Source organism: Palaemon carinicauda, chromosome 10 (assembly GCF_036898095.1).
Source record: "Palaemon carinicauda isolate YSFRI2023 chromosome 10, ASM3689809v2, whole genome shotgun sequence".
In the NCBI taxonomy this organism is placed as follows: Eukaryota; Metazoa; Arthropoda; class Malacostraca; order Decapoda; family Palaemonidae; genus Palaemon; species Palaemon carinicauda.
The window spans coordinates 117,454,840-117,474,225 of record NC_090734.1 but is presented as its reverse complement, the minus strand read 5'-3'; the positions used below and the strand labels follow the sequence as shown (position 1 = coordinate 117,474,225).

Here is a 19,386-nt window from a genome sequence, read left to right as displayed (position 1 = left end):
TAAAGTATACATCTTCTATTTGCAAATAAGCCCAATTCAAAGTATGTGCCCAAATCTTGCATCAAACCCTAAGTCTGTCGAGTCCTGATAACCCAACATCAAATGTCTGTATTTCTGTTGAAAGCTATTCCATTAACAAATGGGTTTTAGATCATAATCCCTTACAAGGTTTGGACTTGTGGTTTTAAAAATGGTCAACAAGAAGTTAGTCTTGCATAAAAAGTAGAAATGGAGGCAACAAAACAAAGGTAGGGAGGAAAATATTTGGAAGATTATAGAAAATGTCACTGAAAATAAATAGAAATTTAGGCAAAACATGCCGAGATGTTAGCTATTGAGGAAGAATGTGATCTAAACAGAACACTTTGAGGCAAAATGTGATCAAGAGAGATTGCTTAACCGGATAGCTGGACAAGATGCGAAAAGAATGTTCAAGGTCGCTGTAACTGCTTGTAATTTCCACTATACAGAATGTTGGCAAATATTTACTTCAGTGTCTCCTCTTTAAAAAAGAAATAAATGCTAATCTTCAAATTGGCAGGTAGAGATGGCTTACCAGACCATGTTGAAGAAGAAATGGAATCCACAGCAATTGGAACTGGAATACGCTCTAATTTTGATATACCAGATGCGGCAGTGCCAACAGGATCAAATAGAAATATTCCTGATTCCAGTAAGTTCAATTTTTTTTAAATTCATTCTGAAAGCTATAGGCTTTGATAGAGAAATATATGGATAAATGTTCTGTTAAAAAACTTAATAAGTCATTAATTGTGTTATTACCAAAACTGATTACAACTTACCCAAAGTAAAACTTAAAAAGTTACAAAACAAAATTAACAGAAGACTGATAAATGGTGTTCCATCCCCAAGAATAGATTACCCCTACACTTATTGAACTTCAAAAGTTGCTTTAAGATTACCCCTGTACTTATTTAACTTCAAAAGTCGCATATTAAAGCTTGAATAAATTATTGGTGCCTATCAAAAGATAGAATAAATTATTAGTGCTTATTAAAGTTAGAATAAATCATTGGTGCCTATTAAAGCTAGAATAAATTAATGGTGCCTATTAAAGCTAGATTAAATGATAAGATACTGAGCCGAGATGCACCCTCACTGTGGGTTCTAGACCTTTCAAATATGCAGCCACAAGTTTGTATAATAAGGTCTCATTTGATATCAGAAGAACTGATGATTTACAAACTTTCGAGCAGAAGCCTGTAAATTTTTGTTCTCGAAATTATACAATAGCGTGGATTTGACAATTTGCATGGATAAAGCTATAGGATTCTCTAAATACTGAAAGATGTATATGAAAAAATGTTTCGTAGGACTTGCAGGGTAGCAGGGCTTTTAAATCATGCGACAGGACCAGAAAAAATATAGCTCTTACAGTAGGTATGCAAGTACCTAACTAAATTATTTTACAATTGGATGTTTGAAAGTTCCACTATAGCCTACAGAATGTTGGTATATGTTTACCAAGGTCTCTTTATGGTTTAAAATACACACTAGTCTTCATATTGGGAGGTAAATATATTTTATCAAAGCCAGGGAAGCACACAAACTGGGTGTAGGAATAACGGAAAATGAATAAGTACCGATTCTGTTACACAAGTAGAGGCATGGCCAACAAGGTCAAACAAATTGCCTACATTTCTGATTCAAGTAATATTCCTCTCTGCTTTAAACATTCTGAAGAGTAATTGGCATCTTGCAATAGTGTTTAATTTCTACTGTATTCGCTATTAATTCCATTCCAAAAAACAAGAGCCTAGAAATATGTATCACACATTATTCTAGTTGAAAGACAATGTGTCAAATCCATGACCTAAAAATTCAACATCTAAAATCTGTAACTTTGATGAACCCATTCTGTTGGCAATAAACATTGGGTTTTGATATCTTAACCACTGAAATTATTTGGACCAGTGATAAGAATGGTTGACAAGTAAGCTAGTTTGTTGGAAATAATGGTAGAAATTTAAATAGCAGGAAGAAGACCAGCAGGAAAATTACCAAGAAATCATGAGCAATTGGTACAGATGAAAACATAAACCAGATAGAAATTGAAGCAAAACATATCCGAGACAAAAGAAATTGAGGCAAAATGTGCTTGAGAGAAACTGCTGAACCAAATAGTTGGATGCGATATGAAAAGAATGTTTAGAATTGAATGTACAGTACATGTCGGCAATGTTTTCCTTGGTTCTTCCGTTAACCTTGATATCGTAGGTACAGATATCTTACCCAACTCTGGCAGGGTCATCCTAACAAAAGCTATGACTGAAGCGTTAACAAGACTGAACGAAAATGTTACTAATCTTTGTAAGCTTTTAGTCCTTTCACTGTTCTGAAGAGCTATAAGCAATTCCACTCCTGTCACCCTCAATAATAAAAAAAAGTATCTGACTTCAATAAACCATATCTAACTCTATTAGTATTAAATATATAATCTATATACTATACAGTAATGCCGAGTTAGAATATCTTATGGGAATTTCATACCAGATGGTGGAGGGATCTCGCACTAGCTGTACAGCTGTGAATGACTGCAGATGCCAGTACGTAGCTGTACATGGGCTAAGTTCATTAAAAAAAAAAAAAAAAAAAAAAAAAATCTAGTGGATTTATAAAGAATTCCCTAATCAACAGTTTGTATGGTGGCAGAGAGTTAGCATACCGGTGATGCACTGACTGCGTATTGGGTCCATACACAGGCTTGTATGTATCGTATCAGTGAGGAAGCACAACGGAGTGATGTTGTACATTACACATGGTCAGCACAGAGGTCTCGAATGTTACATTTGATGGCATACTACTGCGGGTAGACAACGAACTGTCACCGGATAAATAGGATATTTCTATTTTAAAATAAATTTTTAAATATACTTAACTGGTTGTTACATATATATAGCTTAATCCAGCCGATTCATCGCGCACGGCAGAAATTAAAATTTCGCGGCAATCGCCGACCAGGTGGCCAGGTGGTCATACCTGTGCGCCCTCTAACTAGGTAACCAGAACCATTCCCATAAGTCCTCAGAAATTCCATGCCCATGTTTTCAGAGGGGAGGAGGGAGGGACCTTTTATATATGTAACTACCAGGTAAGTATATTTAAAAATTTATTTTAAAATGAAAATATAATTTTTAAATATGTAACTTCTCTGGTACAGTAGTTACATATATATAGCTGATTGACACCATTGGTGGCAGGTTAGAAAACCTCAACCCCATCGGGAATTCGTATAATTATCAATAGCTACAAATTAGCTGTACCAATAATCTGGTTCGTACCTGATAAGGAAGATGGCTTCATAGTTATCCTGCCTCATCTCATTGCCTGCATTCCTTAAGAGACTCAGCGATCCACCCAGGGGGCTGTAAAAGTCTCTGTGGGGCTGCCACAAGGTCCTCGACCTTAACGTGGCTAGACCTCCACCCTTGCTATCCTGGCATACCTGATAAGGAACCTGGCTTCATAGGTTTTTATGCCTCATTTGCCTGCATTCCTTGAGAGACCCAGCGATCCACTCAGGGGGCTGTCACATGGTCCTTGACCTTAACATGACTAGACCACCAACCTTGCCATCCTGGCATAGCCATGGACAATGATCTGACCACCTGACTCATTAACACACTAAAAAACACCTTCCATAAAACCTAACCTAGACTTGCATCCCAGGTCGTGGAAGGTTGCAACAACCTTTACAGACGACCTATGAGAACAAGTTCAGGAAAAGGTAAGGGTAAAAACAAGGTTATAGGTTAGAGGCAATAGTACCTTCTCCAAGTATGGCGCCGGAGGCAACGTACGGACCCAGGAAACAACAATCCTCATATTGGGTCTGTACCTATTCAGGTAACAATCTGCGAAGATTGATTTGCTTTGCCAGAATATCGCTTCCAAAATCGTTTTATAGACTTGCTGTGTCTATAAGCCATCGAAGTTGCCACAGCTTTTACTTCGCGTGCTTTGACTTTGAGGAATGGGAAGCTTTTCTCGTCACAACTCTGGTGAGCTTCCCTTATTAAATCCTTGATAAAGAACGCCAGTGCATTCTTTGACAAGGGTAGCGAAGGCTTCTTTACCGAGCACCAGAGGTTATCTGCCTGTCCTCTCAGGTTTCTGGTGCTCTGCAGATAAAATCTTTTAGGGCTCTTACCGGACAAAGGTCTCTCTCCTTTTCCCGTCCTACTAAATGAGATAACCCTGGAATGGTTAAGGATCTGGGCCATGGTTGCGAAGGATTCTCGTTCTTGGGGAGAAAACCTTGTCGTAGAAAGCAGATTGCATTCTCTCCATTGAAGCCCATCTTTTTGCTAATGGCTTGCAATTCTTCTATTATCTTGGCTGTCGCCAACGCAACCAGGAATAGGCTCTTCTTAGTAAGATCCTTCCATCCTTTCAAACCTGCTCGAGGTTAAAAACATCAGGACTACATCCAAACTCCAAGATGGGGTTGGGTTGTCCTTCCTCTAAGCGGTCTCAAAGGATCCTATAAGGTCCGAGAGATCCTTGACTCCTGACACGTCGATATGTCTGTGACGGAAGACGGAGGCTAGTATGCTGCGGTATCCCTTGATGGTTGATACAGCTAGTTTCTTTGTGTTGTTAAATGTAGTAGAAAATCTGCCAATTGAGTTAGAGAGGTATTGGCAGAGGAAATGTTATTAACTCTGCACCATTCTCAGAACACGTCCCACTAGATTGGTACACCTTCATTGTGGGTGTTCTCCTCCCTCCCCCAATTGCTCTTGTAGCTTTCCTCGAAAAGCCCTTCGCTCTTGCTAGTTTTTCCGATAGTCAAGAGGCAGTTAGATGAGAGTGAGCGAGGAGATTTGAAGGAATCTCTCTATATGTGCCTGTCTGAGAAGATCGTTCCGACAGGATAACGACCTGGAGATGTCAACTAGCCACTCTATCACTTCTGTGATCCAGGGTCTCATGGGCCCCAAAACAGAGCTATCATGTTCATGCGGGCGTTGTTCGACTCCCTGAACTTCTTCATGACTGTCTAGGATCCTGAGTGGAGGGAAAGGCATACGTGTCTAGTCCTTCCCACTCCATGAAGAAGGTGTCCACTGCTACTGCTTCCTGGTCTGGGACTGGAAAGCAGTAAACAGGTAACCTCCTGTTCTCTGCATCGCAAAGAGGTCTATTGACGGTTCTCCCCACAGATTCCAAAGCCTGCTGCACACCTCGTGAAGCAGGGTCTATTCTGTCGTGAGAGCCTATCTTCCACTACTGAGAAGATCCGCTCTGACATTCTTCTCTCCCTCTATGAAGCGGGTTATCAGAGATATATTGTTCGCTTTTGCCCACAGCAGGAGATCTTGCTGCCTCGTTATGGGAATCCAAATGAGTGCCTCCCTGCTTTCTGATGTAGGCCAACGCTGTGGTGTTGTCTGCGTTGACCTTGACTAACTTGTTTTGGACCTCCTCCTGGAAGTGTATAGGCGCTAGAAGAATGGCCACCAGTTCCTTCACGTTTATGTGCCATTTCTTCTGATGGTCTTCCCATAGACCAGAGATCTTGCCCTTCCCCAGTGTTGTATCCCCCCCCCCACGTCTGATGCGTCTGAATACAACACTGAGTCGGGGTTCTTCTGATGAAGTTCGAAGCCTTCTAGTAACTTGTTGGGGTAGTACACCCAACTCCGCTGATTCCTGATTCCCAGAGGGATCGGAATCCACGTCTCTAGGTCTTGGTCTCTTGTCCAATAACTAGACCGATGGAAATGAAGTGAACGTAGATGTAGTCACTTGTAGATCCTCCAGACACTTTCCTACAACCTGGCTCTGATTAGCCAGTCATCCAGGTACATCGAAATTCGTACCCCTTCCAGATGTAACCAGAGAGCCACGTTCGATACCCCTCGTGTGAAAACGTAAGGGACCGTGCTTAGTCCAAAACAAAAGTGCTCTGAACTAAAAAGTTGTAGCGTGATGTACAAATTTCAGATATTTCCTGTAGTTCGGGTGAATTGAGACAAAAAAAAACCGCGCCCTTCTATTGACACCATCCAGTCACCTAGTCGGGTGTCTGCTAGGACTGAAGCAGATATTTCCATAGCAAACTTGACTTTGCTCACTCACTAGTTCAGTGGACTTGCGTCCAGAACGGGTCTCCAATTCCCCGAGTTCTTGGGTGCCAGAAAAAGTCTGTTGTAGAATCCCTCTTCTACCACTTCTATTCCTGCTTTTGACTGCATCTGGTTTACCTGCTCTTGAAGAGCTGCTGCCAGTAGTGGGATACTTGTGTCTGGAGATTGAGTTCACTTTTTGGGTTTCGGTTGCTGTTTGGGGTTACGAGGTTGCCCTCCAGCAGCCATTCTCTGTCCTCTTCTAGAAAGGCTCTCCCATGAAAGGGCTGACGCGTGGGAGGAGCTTCCTTCTCCTTCCTGGCTAAAAAGTTAGCCGGAAGAATTTTCCTCGCAGTCCTTGTAATCAGATCTTGCGTTGCTTGTGCGTAAGAGCTGCCGATAAGTCCTTCACTAGCTCTGAAGGGAAGAGGTATTTGGTCAAGGGAGCATACAAGAGCTCTGCTCTCTGAGCGAGAGTCAATCCTGACGACAGGAAAGAAACAGCATAGGTCCTTCTTAATAATACCTGCTGAGAAAAAGGGGTGTGAGTTCGACCGACCCGTCCCTCACGGCTTTATCGAGCCAGGCAAAAAGGTGCATCTGCATCTCATTCTTATCGTCTGTGACATCTGTGAGGACTCCTAGAGTCCAGTCCATCAAGCTGAAGACCTCGATTGTTCTGAAGATGCCCTTCAGCAGGTGATCCCATCTCCGACGTGGACCACATCACCTTAGCCTTAGTCATGGCTGATCTATGCGAGGCGTCAACGAGTTGGAGAAGTCTCCCTGAGAGGAGGAAGGAACTTCCAAACCGAGAAACTCCCTAGTCTCGTACCACACACTGGATCTAAAAGCCAATCTCGTAGGGGGGAAGGAAAAGGTTGTGTTCTTGTTCCTTCTCTTGAGAATCCAACCGTTCAGAGTCGAAAAAGCCCTCTAGACCGATCTGGCTAACATTGTTTCCTTGAAAGAGGAAGATTCCTGGGGTCTACCCTTCAAAAACTGCGAGGGCGGGCTTTGAGGTACAGCCTGTAAGGGTTGTGTTATCACTCGCCCTTTTCAAAAGTACTTAGTACGTCTTTGAGTTTTTAGATTGTCTGAAAAGTCCGCCAGAACTGCAAGTAATCTTTTAAGATCTGCTGCATGAAGACTTTTCTGCGTTTCCTCCTCTGAGATCTCCTCTAAAGGGTTAGCAATCTCCGATGGAGAACGAGTGGGAGAAAACACATGCCTCGTCTTGCCTGCTTGCGTCCAGCATGTTGCAAGGGAGTGTCATGCGTGCGTCCAGTCTGCTGCGAGGAAGCGTCACGCTTGCGTGCGTCCTGCATGCTGCGAGGGACCATCACGCTTGCGTGCGTCATGCCTGCGTCCAGCATGCTGCGAGGGAGCGTCATGCCTGCGTCCAGCATGCTGCGAGGGAGCGTCATGCGTACGTCCAGCATGCTGCGAAGGAGTGTCATGCATGCGTCCAGCATGCTGCTGTTGCGAGCTTCCTCTGTTTGTGACTTGTAAACGTCAACAGAGACGTAATGGACCGTTGAAACTCTGACAGGCATGCTGCTGCGGTGAGCCTGCTCTATGACATTCGCGATCTTGACGTGGGGAAGCGTCCTGCTCGCGTGTGTCCAGCATGCTGTGAGGGAGCATCAAGATCCTTGCAGCCTCCTGTAACGTGTCCAGATCGCTACGAGGGAGCATCCATGAGAACTGCAGCTCGTGTGCGTCCTTGCCGCGAGACCGCGCTAGGAACTATGTTAGCGATCTTGACGCGGGGAAGCGTCCCGCTCGCATGCGTCCAGTAAGCTGCATCCGTCCAGCATGCTGCGGGGAAGCATCCTGCTCGCGTGCGTCCCGCATGCTTCCCGCAAGCTGCATGCGTCCCGCAAGCTGCATGCGTCCAGCATGCTGTGAAGGAGCGTCAAGATCCTTGCCGCCTCCTGTAACGCGTCCAGATCGCTGCGAGGGAGCGTCCATGAGCGCTGCAGCTCGCGTGCGTCCTTGCTGCAGGACCGTGCTCGGTACCATGACGATCGCGATCTCGACGCTCAGATCCATGACGAGCAACTCTCTTCTTGTCTAGTAGGAAGGGAAAAACGTAAAACGCCAGCCTTGTCTGGGAGCTGCGTCAACTGACGGCGAGGATAACACTTTTACCTCGCCTTTCCAATGGCGAGGGCAAGCGACCTGGGAAGCGTCAACAGGTACACTCGAGGGGACGACTACTCGGGAGCTAACGCCTCTCGCCTCCCTTTGCCTGTTGACTTTCCTTCTCGCAGGGGTTGGGAAGCATGGAAGAGGTCAGGGCTAGGAGAACGACAGGTCCGAGCAGCCGTACTCTCCACTGCACTGCGTCATGTTTGCGTGCCACTGAACACTAGCACTTTTAACTATTTCACATCAGAACATAATTAGACCTGCCCGTTGCGAGAGATTATATTCTTTCGCCAAGGACTAGAATAAAATACAATAGGCTATACGATTAATATCAGTATTCTCAATATTGAAATATTAAATCACGATACAAAGTATTGTGAAACTGTAACGATCGTCAAGAGTACTACGTAGCGTAAATTGACTGTACGCTAGTAAAATCTCTATGTAAATCAATGATAAACTAAAGGAAGTATACTAATAGGACAAATATTTACTTAAAAATAATATATTTCCCTACATTATAAAAATTAAAATACTTATGCTTAGTAATTATTTTTACATTTCTTGCAAGAAAAAGAAAAGAATTTACATACTTGCAAGTCATACTACGTAGTTTACGTCACATGATTGTGACGTCATAGCGATGGCGGACTGATTTCCTTCAAGGCATTCAGATCTCGCCCTGCTAAGAGTTTACGTCACAAGATTGTGACGTCATAGTATTTTTCCTTCCACCATCATAACTCTAAGAGTTGTTCGTTAGTTTTTTAAAGTAGGGGGGAAAATTCCTTGATCCTATCCATTTCAAGCTTACGAACATAGCGATCATATTCCAAAATAAAAATACACACATGCCCTCTGCATTTATACATACTGTGTGGGGATCAAGAGCAGCTTTTGGAAGCTGGTCTTGACAGCCCTACACACAAAATCTAACAACAGAGGATCTATCTTGAAAATCAAGTTAAATTAAATTGTCCAAGTTGGACCAATGAAAAACTATCTTATTCGTGTGAAAAAGAAAGGAAAAATATATTTCCCTATCCAATATCAGCGAAAGCCATCATAAACACAGCAATGGGTACTTCACCAATTTGTAGTTAAGCAAACCCAAACAAAGTAGAGGAAATTTTCGACATGTTGTCTCGAACAACGGCAGGGAATTTCTGAAGACTTATGGGAATGGTTCCGGTTACCTAGTTAGAGGACGCACAGGTATGACCACCTGGTCGGTGATTGCCGCGAAATTTGAATTTCTGCCGTGCGCGCGACGAATCGGCGGGATTAAGCTATATATATGTAACTACCAGGGAAGTTACATATTTAAAATGCAAAATTTCATTATGGATAACATCTGGCTGCTGCGTACAGCTTGATGAACATAACTCATCATTTGTACCTTTGCCCCTGCTATTATCTGCTATTTATTTCTATCTTCCGACTGCCTTTACACTATTCCCTTTTTCCCTTCTGTACTGCAACACACACTATCAGCTACTCAAATTCAGCATGATTTTATTACAAGACATTTCCTTTTAGTAGCCTAATGGTATTAATGCTAAGAATATCATATAACACTCTCTCTCTCTCTCTCTCTCTCTCTCTCTCTCTCTCTCTCTCTCTCTCTCTCTCTCTCTCTCTCTCTTTCTTTATGTAATTTACTTTTCAATTGAATATTTTTCAGAGACAAGGCAAATGTGACTCATGACCTTTTCTAGGTTTGTCCAAAAGAATATCAAAACAAGGAATTGATACATTGAGGGAGGAAAGAACAGTAACTGTGTATGAAGTAGTAGTGGGGTACGGTGCTCAGGTGCAAGATTGTCTACATTATAACGCACAGTGGACGCCGTGAGCATGTGACTATGAGAGACTGCATGACCTCGTCCGGGAAATCTGTGCAGCCGTGTGTAACCAGTCAGTAGTCATGCGTAAACAGTCCGGAGTCATACAAAGTGCTATGAGGTCAAACCAAAAGCATATCCTGTAGTTCGAGATGTTCTCAGTTCAGAAAAACCAACTGTGTACAACCTCAGATGAGTTTCAGATGAATAAGTAAAATTTTGGACCAATTACCCACGATTTCGGTCTGACTACGTACCAGACTGTACAAGCCAATACACGAAGAAAAATGAAACAAGTTTCATTTTTCTGAAATAAACTTTAGACAACCTCACCGTACATCCATGTAGAGCCCCAAACAATATTGGACTGAATATGTAGCATCTCGGACACTAGTTTGAATGGCCGGGGGCAGCAAAACTTTCCTGTCAGACCCTGTGCAAGGTTGTACGAAATCTGGCGTGAAACACTTTTTAAAAATGGTCCATAAGCATTATTATTATTATTACCAGCCAAGCTACATCCCTAGTTGGAAAAGCAAGATGCTATAAACCCAAGGGCTCCAACAGGGAAAAATAGCCCAGTGAGGAAAGGAAATAAGGAAATAAATAAATGATGAGAATAAATTAACAATATATCATTATAAAAAAAGTACCAGCGTCAAAACAGATATGTCCTATATAAACTATTAACAACGTCAAAAACAGATATGTCATATATTAACTATAAAAAGACTCATGTCAGCCTGGTCAACATAAAAACATTTGCTCCAATTTTAAACTTTTGAAGTTCTACTGATTCAACTACCCGATTAGGAGGATCATTCCCCAACTTGGTAACAGCTGGAATAAAACTTCTTGAATACTGTTTAGTATTGAGCCTCATGATGGAGAAGGCCTGGCTATTAGAATTAACTGCCTGCCTAGTATTACGAACAGGATAGAATTGTCCAGGGAGATCTGAATGTAAAGGATGGTCAGAGTTATGAAAAATCTTATGCAACATGCATAACGAACTAATTGAACGATGGTGCCAAAGATTAATATCTAGATCAGGAATAAGAAATTTAATAGACCGTAAGTTTCTGTCCAACAAATTAAGATGAGAATCAGCAGCTAAACACCAGACAGGAGAACAATAATCGAAACAAGGTAGAATGAAAGAATTAAAACACTTCTTCTGAATAGATTGATCACCGAAAATCTTAAAAGACTTTCTCAATAAGCCAATTTTTTGTGCAATTGAAGAAGACAAAGACCAAATGTGTTTCTCTAAAGTAAATTTGCTGTCGAGAATCACACCTAAAATTCTAAAAGAGTCATACAAATTTAAAGAAACATTATCAATACTGAGATCCGGATGTTGTGGAGCCACCGTCCTTGACCTATTTACAATCATACATTGAGTTTTGTTAGGATTCAACTTCATACCTGTAGGATGTTTCCATATACTGTAATGCATTTTGAAAGTTATTTGTATTCCCGCCATAATCTATTAAAGGCGGGAGATATTGAATCTGGGGCAGTCTCGCTGGAGCAACCTGCATACAATACCCCATAACTTGCACCATGCACTAATTTTAGCTAAATCTCTATTAAGGGATTCACCAACCCCAGATCTACATTCAGAGGATGGAATTGATGCAAAAAGAGTAACATCATCTGCATATGCAACAAGCTTGTTTTCTAGGCCAAACCACATGTCATGTGTATATAGTATGAAAAGTAATGGGCCAAGAACACTACCCTATGGAACACCGGATATCACATTCCTATACTCCCTATGGTCCCAACAACAACTCTTTGAGATCTATTACTTAAAAAATCAATAATAATGCTAAGAAACGACCCACCCACTCTCAACTGTTTGAGTTTGAAAACTAGGGCCTCATGATTAACACGATCAAAGGCAGCACTAAAATCAAGGCCAATCATACGAAATTCCTGACCACAATCAAGGGATTTCTGTACAGCATTGGAGATTGTAAGAAGGGCATCACATGCTCCAAGGGCTTTACGAAAACCAAATTGCAAACTAGGGAATAGATGATTACCTTCAGTAAAACTATTAGGACGTTTTGCCAGAAGACGTTCAAAAACTTTAGATAATATGGGAGTTATGGAAATTGGGCGGTAATCAGTCGGACTTGAGCTACCACAAACACATTTACATAGAGGAGTAACATTACCAATTCTCCAACAAGTGCTAAAAGCTCCTCTTCTTGCTAACTTGCGCAAAATAACAGACAAATTTTGAAGCTAAGAAATCTGCTGTCTTTATAAAAAAACAAAGGAAAATACCATTTGGGTCTACACCTCCATAAGCATCAAGGTCCATCAACAGAGCTTTAATCTCACGAGATCGAAAAGCTAAACTAGTTAGTTTAGCCTCAGGAAAACAGGAATGAGGAAGTTCAAGTTTTTCATTACTCTGTTTACTGTCAAAAACATCCGCCAAAAGGGTTGCCTTTTCCTTTGGACAGTGAGTGACTGAGCCATCTGGTTTAAGTAAAGGAGGAACTGTTGTATCTACACCAAAGAGTGCAGATTTAAGGGTAGACCACCATTTATGTTCCTGAGTTGTACCGGAAAGGGTTTCTTTTATGGTTAAATTGTACTCCTTTTCAGTTGAGGCATAAACTCTTTGAGCAAAAGCTCGAAGCTGAGTATAGTTGTTCCAGGTCAAATCTGATCTGTTATCCTTCCAAAGGTGATAGGCCTCCTGCTTCTCCAAATAAGCACGTCTACAATCATCATTGAACCACGGTTTGTCCTTCACTCGGTACCTTAGCACACGAGAAGGGATATGCCTATCAATTATGTTGACTAGATTCTCATTCAAAGGGACAACATGATCTACACTACTATATAATTGTGACCAATTCAAGCACAAAAGATCATGCAAAATCCCATTCCAGTCTGCTTGGGATTTCATATAAATTTTACAAGAGTATGATATATCAGGGACAGGCTGCTCAGTCTTCACTACTAATGAAATCAAGGCTTGATCAGATGTCCCGACTGGAGAACCAACCTTACTAGTTATAACGCCAGGGGAGTCAGTGTATATGAGGTCCAAGCAATTACCAGACCTGATTCAGAGGCAAAGTCTAAAGCTCTTAAGCCATAGCGATCGGTAGGAGAGATAGAACTTAACCACTCCCTATAGTGAGCATTAAAATCACCAACAAAGACAAGAGAAGCCTTTCTATCATCTTCTTGTATCTTAGCCATAATGGTAAGAAGACAATCGAAGATAGAATCATCCATGTCTGGATTCCGATAGATAGAACACAAATAAAAGTTGTTATGCCTGCCACAAACTTTTATTACCTAAATCTCATGACATCCACATTGATAGCAGGACTTATGAGAAGCAGGGTACTCGGTCCTAATATACACCCCCATTCCCCTGGCCCTAGGGATGGCATCACGTTTTAACATAATTGGCTTCTTAAAACCAGTTATAAGGAGCTCAGATGAGTGCCTCATATTAGAAACAAAAGTTTCTGAGCACAAAAGAATATCATACTGTCTGGACGCAACTGTAAGGTCTTGGATATTTGCATGAAGACCACGAATATTGCAATACAGAAGACGACATTGACGAAATCTAGGACGTACTGGTCCCGGATTTCGCTCAATGTCTCCCGACAGCATAAGAAATAATTGAAATAAAAAAGACACATCATACTTAAAAACTAGATTAACAAGAATTATAACAAAAGCAATATGTACAGAATTATAAATAAGGCGATTGATGATACCCATAGACTATAGCAAAATGTCGGAAAAACTGGTCAACGTGGAGGAGCCGATACACCATGCAAGGCTAAATACCCTCCAGGATAGCCACTTCAACTGAAGGGAGGACAGTAAGGATGGTTTTGAGAAGAAAAAGAATCAGAAAAAGGAAAAGACAACCTCTTGATAAACCACCAGGCATCCATGGCCCTTCTGTTAAGCCTGCCCAACACACCATTTAAAAAAAACAAGAGGAAGAAGAAAAAAATAATAATAAGATAGAATAGTGCGCCTGAGTGTACCCTCAAGCAAGAGAACTCTAACCCAAGACAGTAGAAGACCATGGTGCAGAGGCTATGGCACTACCCAAGACTAGAGAACAATGGTTTAAATTTGAAGTGTCCTTCTCCTAAAAGAGCTGCTTACCATACCTAAAGAGTCTCTTCTACCCTTACCAAGAGGAAGTACACAGAACAAATTGCAGTACAGTAATTAACCCCTTGGGTGAAGAAGCGTTAAGTATCTCATTGTTGTCAGGTGTATGAGGAAAGACGAGAATATGTAAAGAATAGGCCAGACTATTCTGTGTAAGTGTGGGCAAAGAAAAAATAAGCCGTAACCAGAGAGAGGGATCCAATGCATTATGCTCTGGCCAGTCAAAGGATCCAATACCTCTCTAGTGGTAGTATCTCAACGGGCGGCTGGTGCCCTGGCCAACCTACTACCTACGTTGCATTGTATGCATTGATCGCATACAATAAAACTAAAAGCAAATTTCATGGGGTGGGTGACCCAGTGGGTGAAAAATCTTTAAATACAGTAATACTGTACCTACAGTTCCATGATGGCACTGCCCACAACAGAGCACCTCAAGTTAGGTTAGGAGAATCTACCCATGATGTTACTTTGTGAGTGCCATGGTGTATTATCATCTGATAAGATGCACAATGCACTACCTGGTAAAATTATAAAACCATACAAAATACACTTCCAATAGAAAAACTACTATTCCTACAGTAAATATTGTGCTTTCAACGAATTTTACCTTTAATTCTACCGCAAATAAACCGTTCTTCCGTTATCCCCCTCCTTTCTGACGGACACAGGTGGGAACCTGGGACTTAGGGTGGGAGAAAACGGGGGAAAACGTAATTATTCAACACTTTCGTGAAATTGAAAAGGCAACAGAACCTAATAACCCTACCTAACCTAACATGGAAGTTTCCAGGTCACAGACCTAACAAGGGGCGAGCACCCAGGACCCCTTCCCAGATCACAGACCTAGCCAGTGGGCAAGCAACTCAGGCCCCTCTGCCAGGTCATGGCCGGGTGTATGCCCCAGGACCCCCCTTCCCAGGTTACAGACCTAGCTGGAGGAAGACCCCCAGAACCCCCTACCCAGGTCACAAATAAAAAATAAATCACAAATAACTCCTTACCTTATGATTGACACGAGTCATTTTTTGTCTTAGCAATCTTCAAAGTCGAGTTTTAATGAAAAATGTGCTGATTTTCCTTAAAAGATAACTCCGAATCGTTCTTAGGACACTTTACAAACTGGAACCAATGGTACGTGAGGTTTGTAAAGTGTAAACAAGAGTGAAATTATTATTTCAGGGCATAGGATGCCAATATTTTGTGTATATTTTCGTGGATTTATTATGCATCCCAGCGAACAATGTATTGAGAAGAAAAGATTAGTTTTACCATTATTTATCGATTCACCAGTATACTTCCAACCCAAAACCCGTTCCCACTGGGTGGCCTTCATTACCATAGGATATATTATGGTATATCTTAATAACCCTTTATTTGGGACGGAAATGAAGGTAATTTTCGAATTAAACGAGTTTATCTATATATAAACCCCCTTACTTTATTAGTAAAACTTTACCCGTGTTGTTCTATAATAATACCCAACAGGGCTCCTCCAGTAAGGAAAATTTACCTACACTATATCATTTAGCTACCCATTGGTGTATTAACATTAGGCAAGAAGCAAGATGTACTATCATGGGTATATTGGTACAGTATATACATTTGATAGCCGTTCATTCTTTTTTTTTCTGGTGTTTTATTCTTATCATTTTAAGCCATTACAAACACGATAAAAAAGCTTTAGAGTATTTTACTTGGTAATACCTTACAACCATCTAAAGATGTAATGTTCTTATTTACAAAACATTACGCCATCCAAGATATCATAAATGTTACATGAACGACCAGAAATTACTTACATAGCAAGTTGGCAAATGCCCTTAGCCTTTTCAACTACTGTATTCTTGGTATTCTATACAGTAGAAAGCCGATGTTAGGGTACACCTCAGACATACAATTCCAGAGTAAACTAAATTCCAGAATCCAGACACAGTAAGCAATGAGCTGCAGCATCAGTCAGTGACACCCGATAGGCGAAATGATAACTTAAACTCTCAAGTTCTCAACTAGACCTAGTAGTCGTACATTCGTCGCGAGAGTGTCATGACAGACTAGACAAAAGACAAGACCAATTTCACCAGTGTTGCCAGATGGCTGATTGTATTTTTCTGGTAAAGCTAAGGATAAAAATCTGGATATCTGGCTTCAAATTCTGGATATATATATATATATATATATATATATATATATATATATATATATATATATATATATATATATATATATATATATATATATGGGGGGGTTGCATATCGTCATGTGTTTAGACTAGGCCTATATCAGAGTTCTTTTTATTGGTCATAATCAAGAAGTATCAGGCACATATTAGAGATGATATTGTTCATCTTCGTATGCATCAAACTTATATCGGAAATAAATCCATTGTTCATCTTCATGTGCATCAAACTGATATAATATATATATATATATATATATATATATATATATATATATATATGTGTGTGTGTGTGTGTGTGTGTTTGTATTATATATATATATATATATATATATATATATATATATATATATATATATATATATATATATATATATATATATATATATATATATATATATATTATTTTTCATCTTCAGGTGCATCAAACTTAAATCTGAAATAATAATCTATGTATTTTTTATGATCTAATTATTAGACTATAAACAAATCATAGATATTTAGATATAAATATTAACTAGACATTTGAGGACATGACCTGCAACTAATTCTTACCTTTTCATTTCCCCCTTTTAAACAATATGGAAATTGGAAATAGAGAAATCAGCGAGTTACGATACTAAAATCATAAAGTACGAAATAAACAGCCTGAAAAAAATAAATATTTAATTAACAGTTTGCCAAACCAGACACGAAAAGAATGTTTACGTTTGGTTGCTCGTAATTTTCCCTCTATAGATGATTGCTAAATGTTTTACTTAGTCTCTTTAGTATATAAAATACATATTAATCTTGATATTGACAGGTAAAGATAACTCACCAGTCACTGTCAAGGATGACGGACCCGAAGCTACGACTGATAGATCAAGAATTATCGATATAGTACTGACAGGTTCGAATCTTCCGAATTCAAGTAAGTTTATTAATTTTCTGTATGTTGTAAAGAGTTAAAAACGTTGTGCACTGTGACCCTCAGCAGTAAATTCCTTCTTAGATATTCAGTTATAGCTTTATCTATTCATATACTCAGATGAACTTATTGTTTGAAATTTTGAAAGACATAGCATCAGTTTAGCCTATATTTCTTAAAGCTTTACTTCTCATCCTGTTTGGTGGAATCGTGGAAGACAAGTTCCGTTTCCTTTTAATTATTCCGTGAAAGCTTATGCACATTATGATTTGTATTATTATTATTAATAGTAACAATATTATTACAGGCAAACCCTTCGACATCTGGCGTATTGTGATAAACATAATCCATGGACGCTTCGACGATAACTAGTCATAACGCAACGCTTCTTGTGAGAACGCATAATGGAAAGAAGAAATTTTATTTTATTGTAAGCTATATCTTTAATTAAACACAATTTTCTTTAGTTTATAAGATGTTTTTTAACTTAAAACTTTATTATATATAATAAATCAAATTCCAATATATTATAGCATGTAAGTTTTCTACTTCATTGTCATTTTTCTTACCGACTTCTTGAGAGTAGTCTTGACCTATCTTTATTAAATAGGCCTACACAGTCCATATATATATATATATATATATATATATATATATATATATATATATATATATATATATATATATATATATATATATACCAGAAGACTGGCGAAATCTAAGCGAGGCCCTTTGCTTCAATAGGCGTAGGGGGTGATGATGATGGTATATATATATATATATATATATATATATATATATATATATATATATATATATATATATATATATATATATATATATATATATATATATATATATATATATATCATCACCTCCTACGCCTATTGAAGCATAGGGCCTCGCTTAGATTTCGCCAGTCGTCTCTATCTTGAGCTTTTAATTCAATACTTCTCCATTCATCATTTCCTACTTCGCGCTTCATAGTCCTCAGCCATGTTGGCCTGGGTCTTCCAACTCTTCTAGTGCCTTGTGGAGACCAGCTGAACGTTTGGTTAACTAATCTCTCTTGGGGAGTGCGAAGAGCATGCCCAAACCATCTCTATCTAACCCTCATCATGATCTCATTCACATATGGTACTCGAGTAATCTCTCTTATAGTTTCATTTCTAATCCTGTCCTGCCATCCAACTCTCAATATCCTTCTAAGGGCTTTGTTCTCAAATCTACTAAATCTATTGGAGATTGCTTTATTGTCATGCCATGACTTATGTCCATAGAATAACACCGATGTCACTAAACTGATATATAGTCTGATTTTTATATGCAAGTTCAGGCGATTTGATTTCCAAATTTTACTTAACCTAGCCATTGTCTGATTTGCTTTCTAAAGACCCTGCATTAGAGATCATAGTTCCTAAATACTTGAATGATTCTACCTCATTAATCCTAACTGAAATCTCGAATGGGGAAGAGAAGAAGAAGCATATACCCATAAAAAAGAGAGCTGGTTCTGTTATAGCAACAGAAGATGAAGAAAGACAACGTTGGATGGAAGACTTTAGTGAGGTTATGAATGGGAGATATGAAGGGAATAATTTGATTGATATACCTGAAGCTGATGAAGACCTTGATGTGTTCATGAATGAATTCAGTGTGTTTGAAGTCGAAGCTATCGTTAAAAACTAAAGAGATGGAAAGCCCTGGGATACGATGGAATAACTGCCGAGATGATACTGGCCAAAAATGAAGTGACTCAAAGGCTACTCACAAGATTATTTTGTAGAATGTGGCATGAAGAGGTGAAACCTGATGAACGGGAATTAGGAGTGTTAGTGAAAATAGCAAAAGAAAGGAGACCTGACTTATTGCAATAATTACAGAGGCATAACACTTACGCCAGTTGTTACGAAAATATATAGCATGCTTATTCTAAAGAGACTGGAGAAAAAGCTTGATGGAAAAGGATTTAGAAAAGGTAGAAGTTGCACTGATCAAATTTTCATTTTGAGACATGTTATACAGCAATGC

The 19,386-nt window shown here is 39.7% G+C and overlaps 1 protein-coding gene across 3 annotated transcripts in view; it reads left to right on the top strand.

Moving 5' to 3' along the window:
• LOC137648456 (uncharacterized) overlaps positions 1-17,972 on the top strand; it is a 71,937-nt gene extending 53,965 nt beyond the window's left edge. For all 3 annotated transcript variants that reach the window (XM_068381375.1, XM_068381374.1, XM_068381373.1), the window contains exons 16-18: positions 542-673; positions 17,251-17,358; positions 17,663-17,972. In XM_068381375.1, the coding sequence (XP_068237476.1) occupies positions 542-673; positions 17,251-17,358; positions 17,663-17,727 (305 nt within the window). In that variant the 3' untranslated portion in view covers positions 17,728-17,972. The remainder of the gene's footprint in view (positions 1-541; positions 674-17,250; positions 17,359-17,662) is intronic.
• Positions 17,973-19,386: the final 1,414 nt, after the last annotated feature.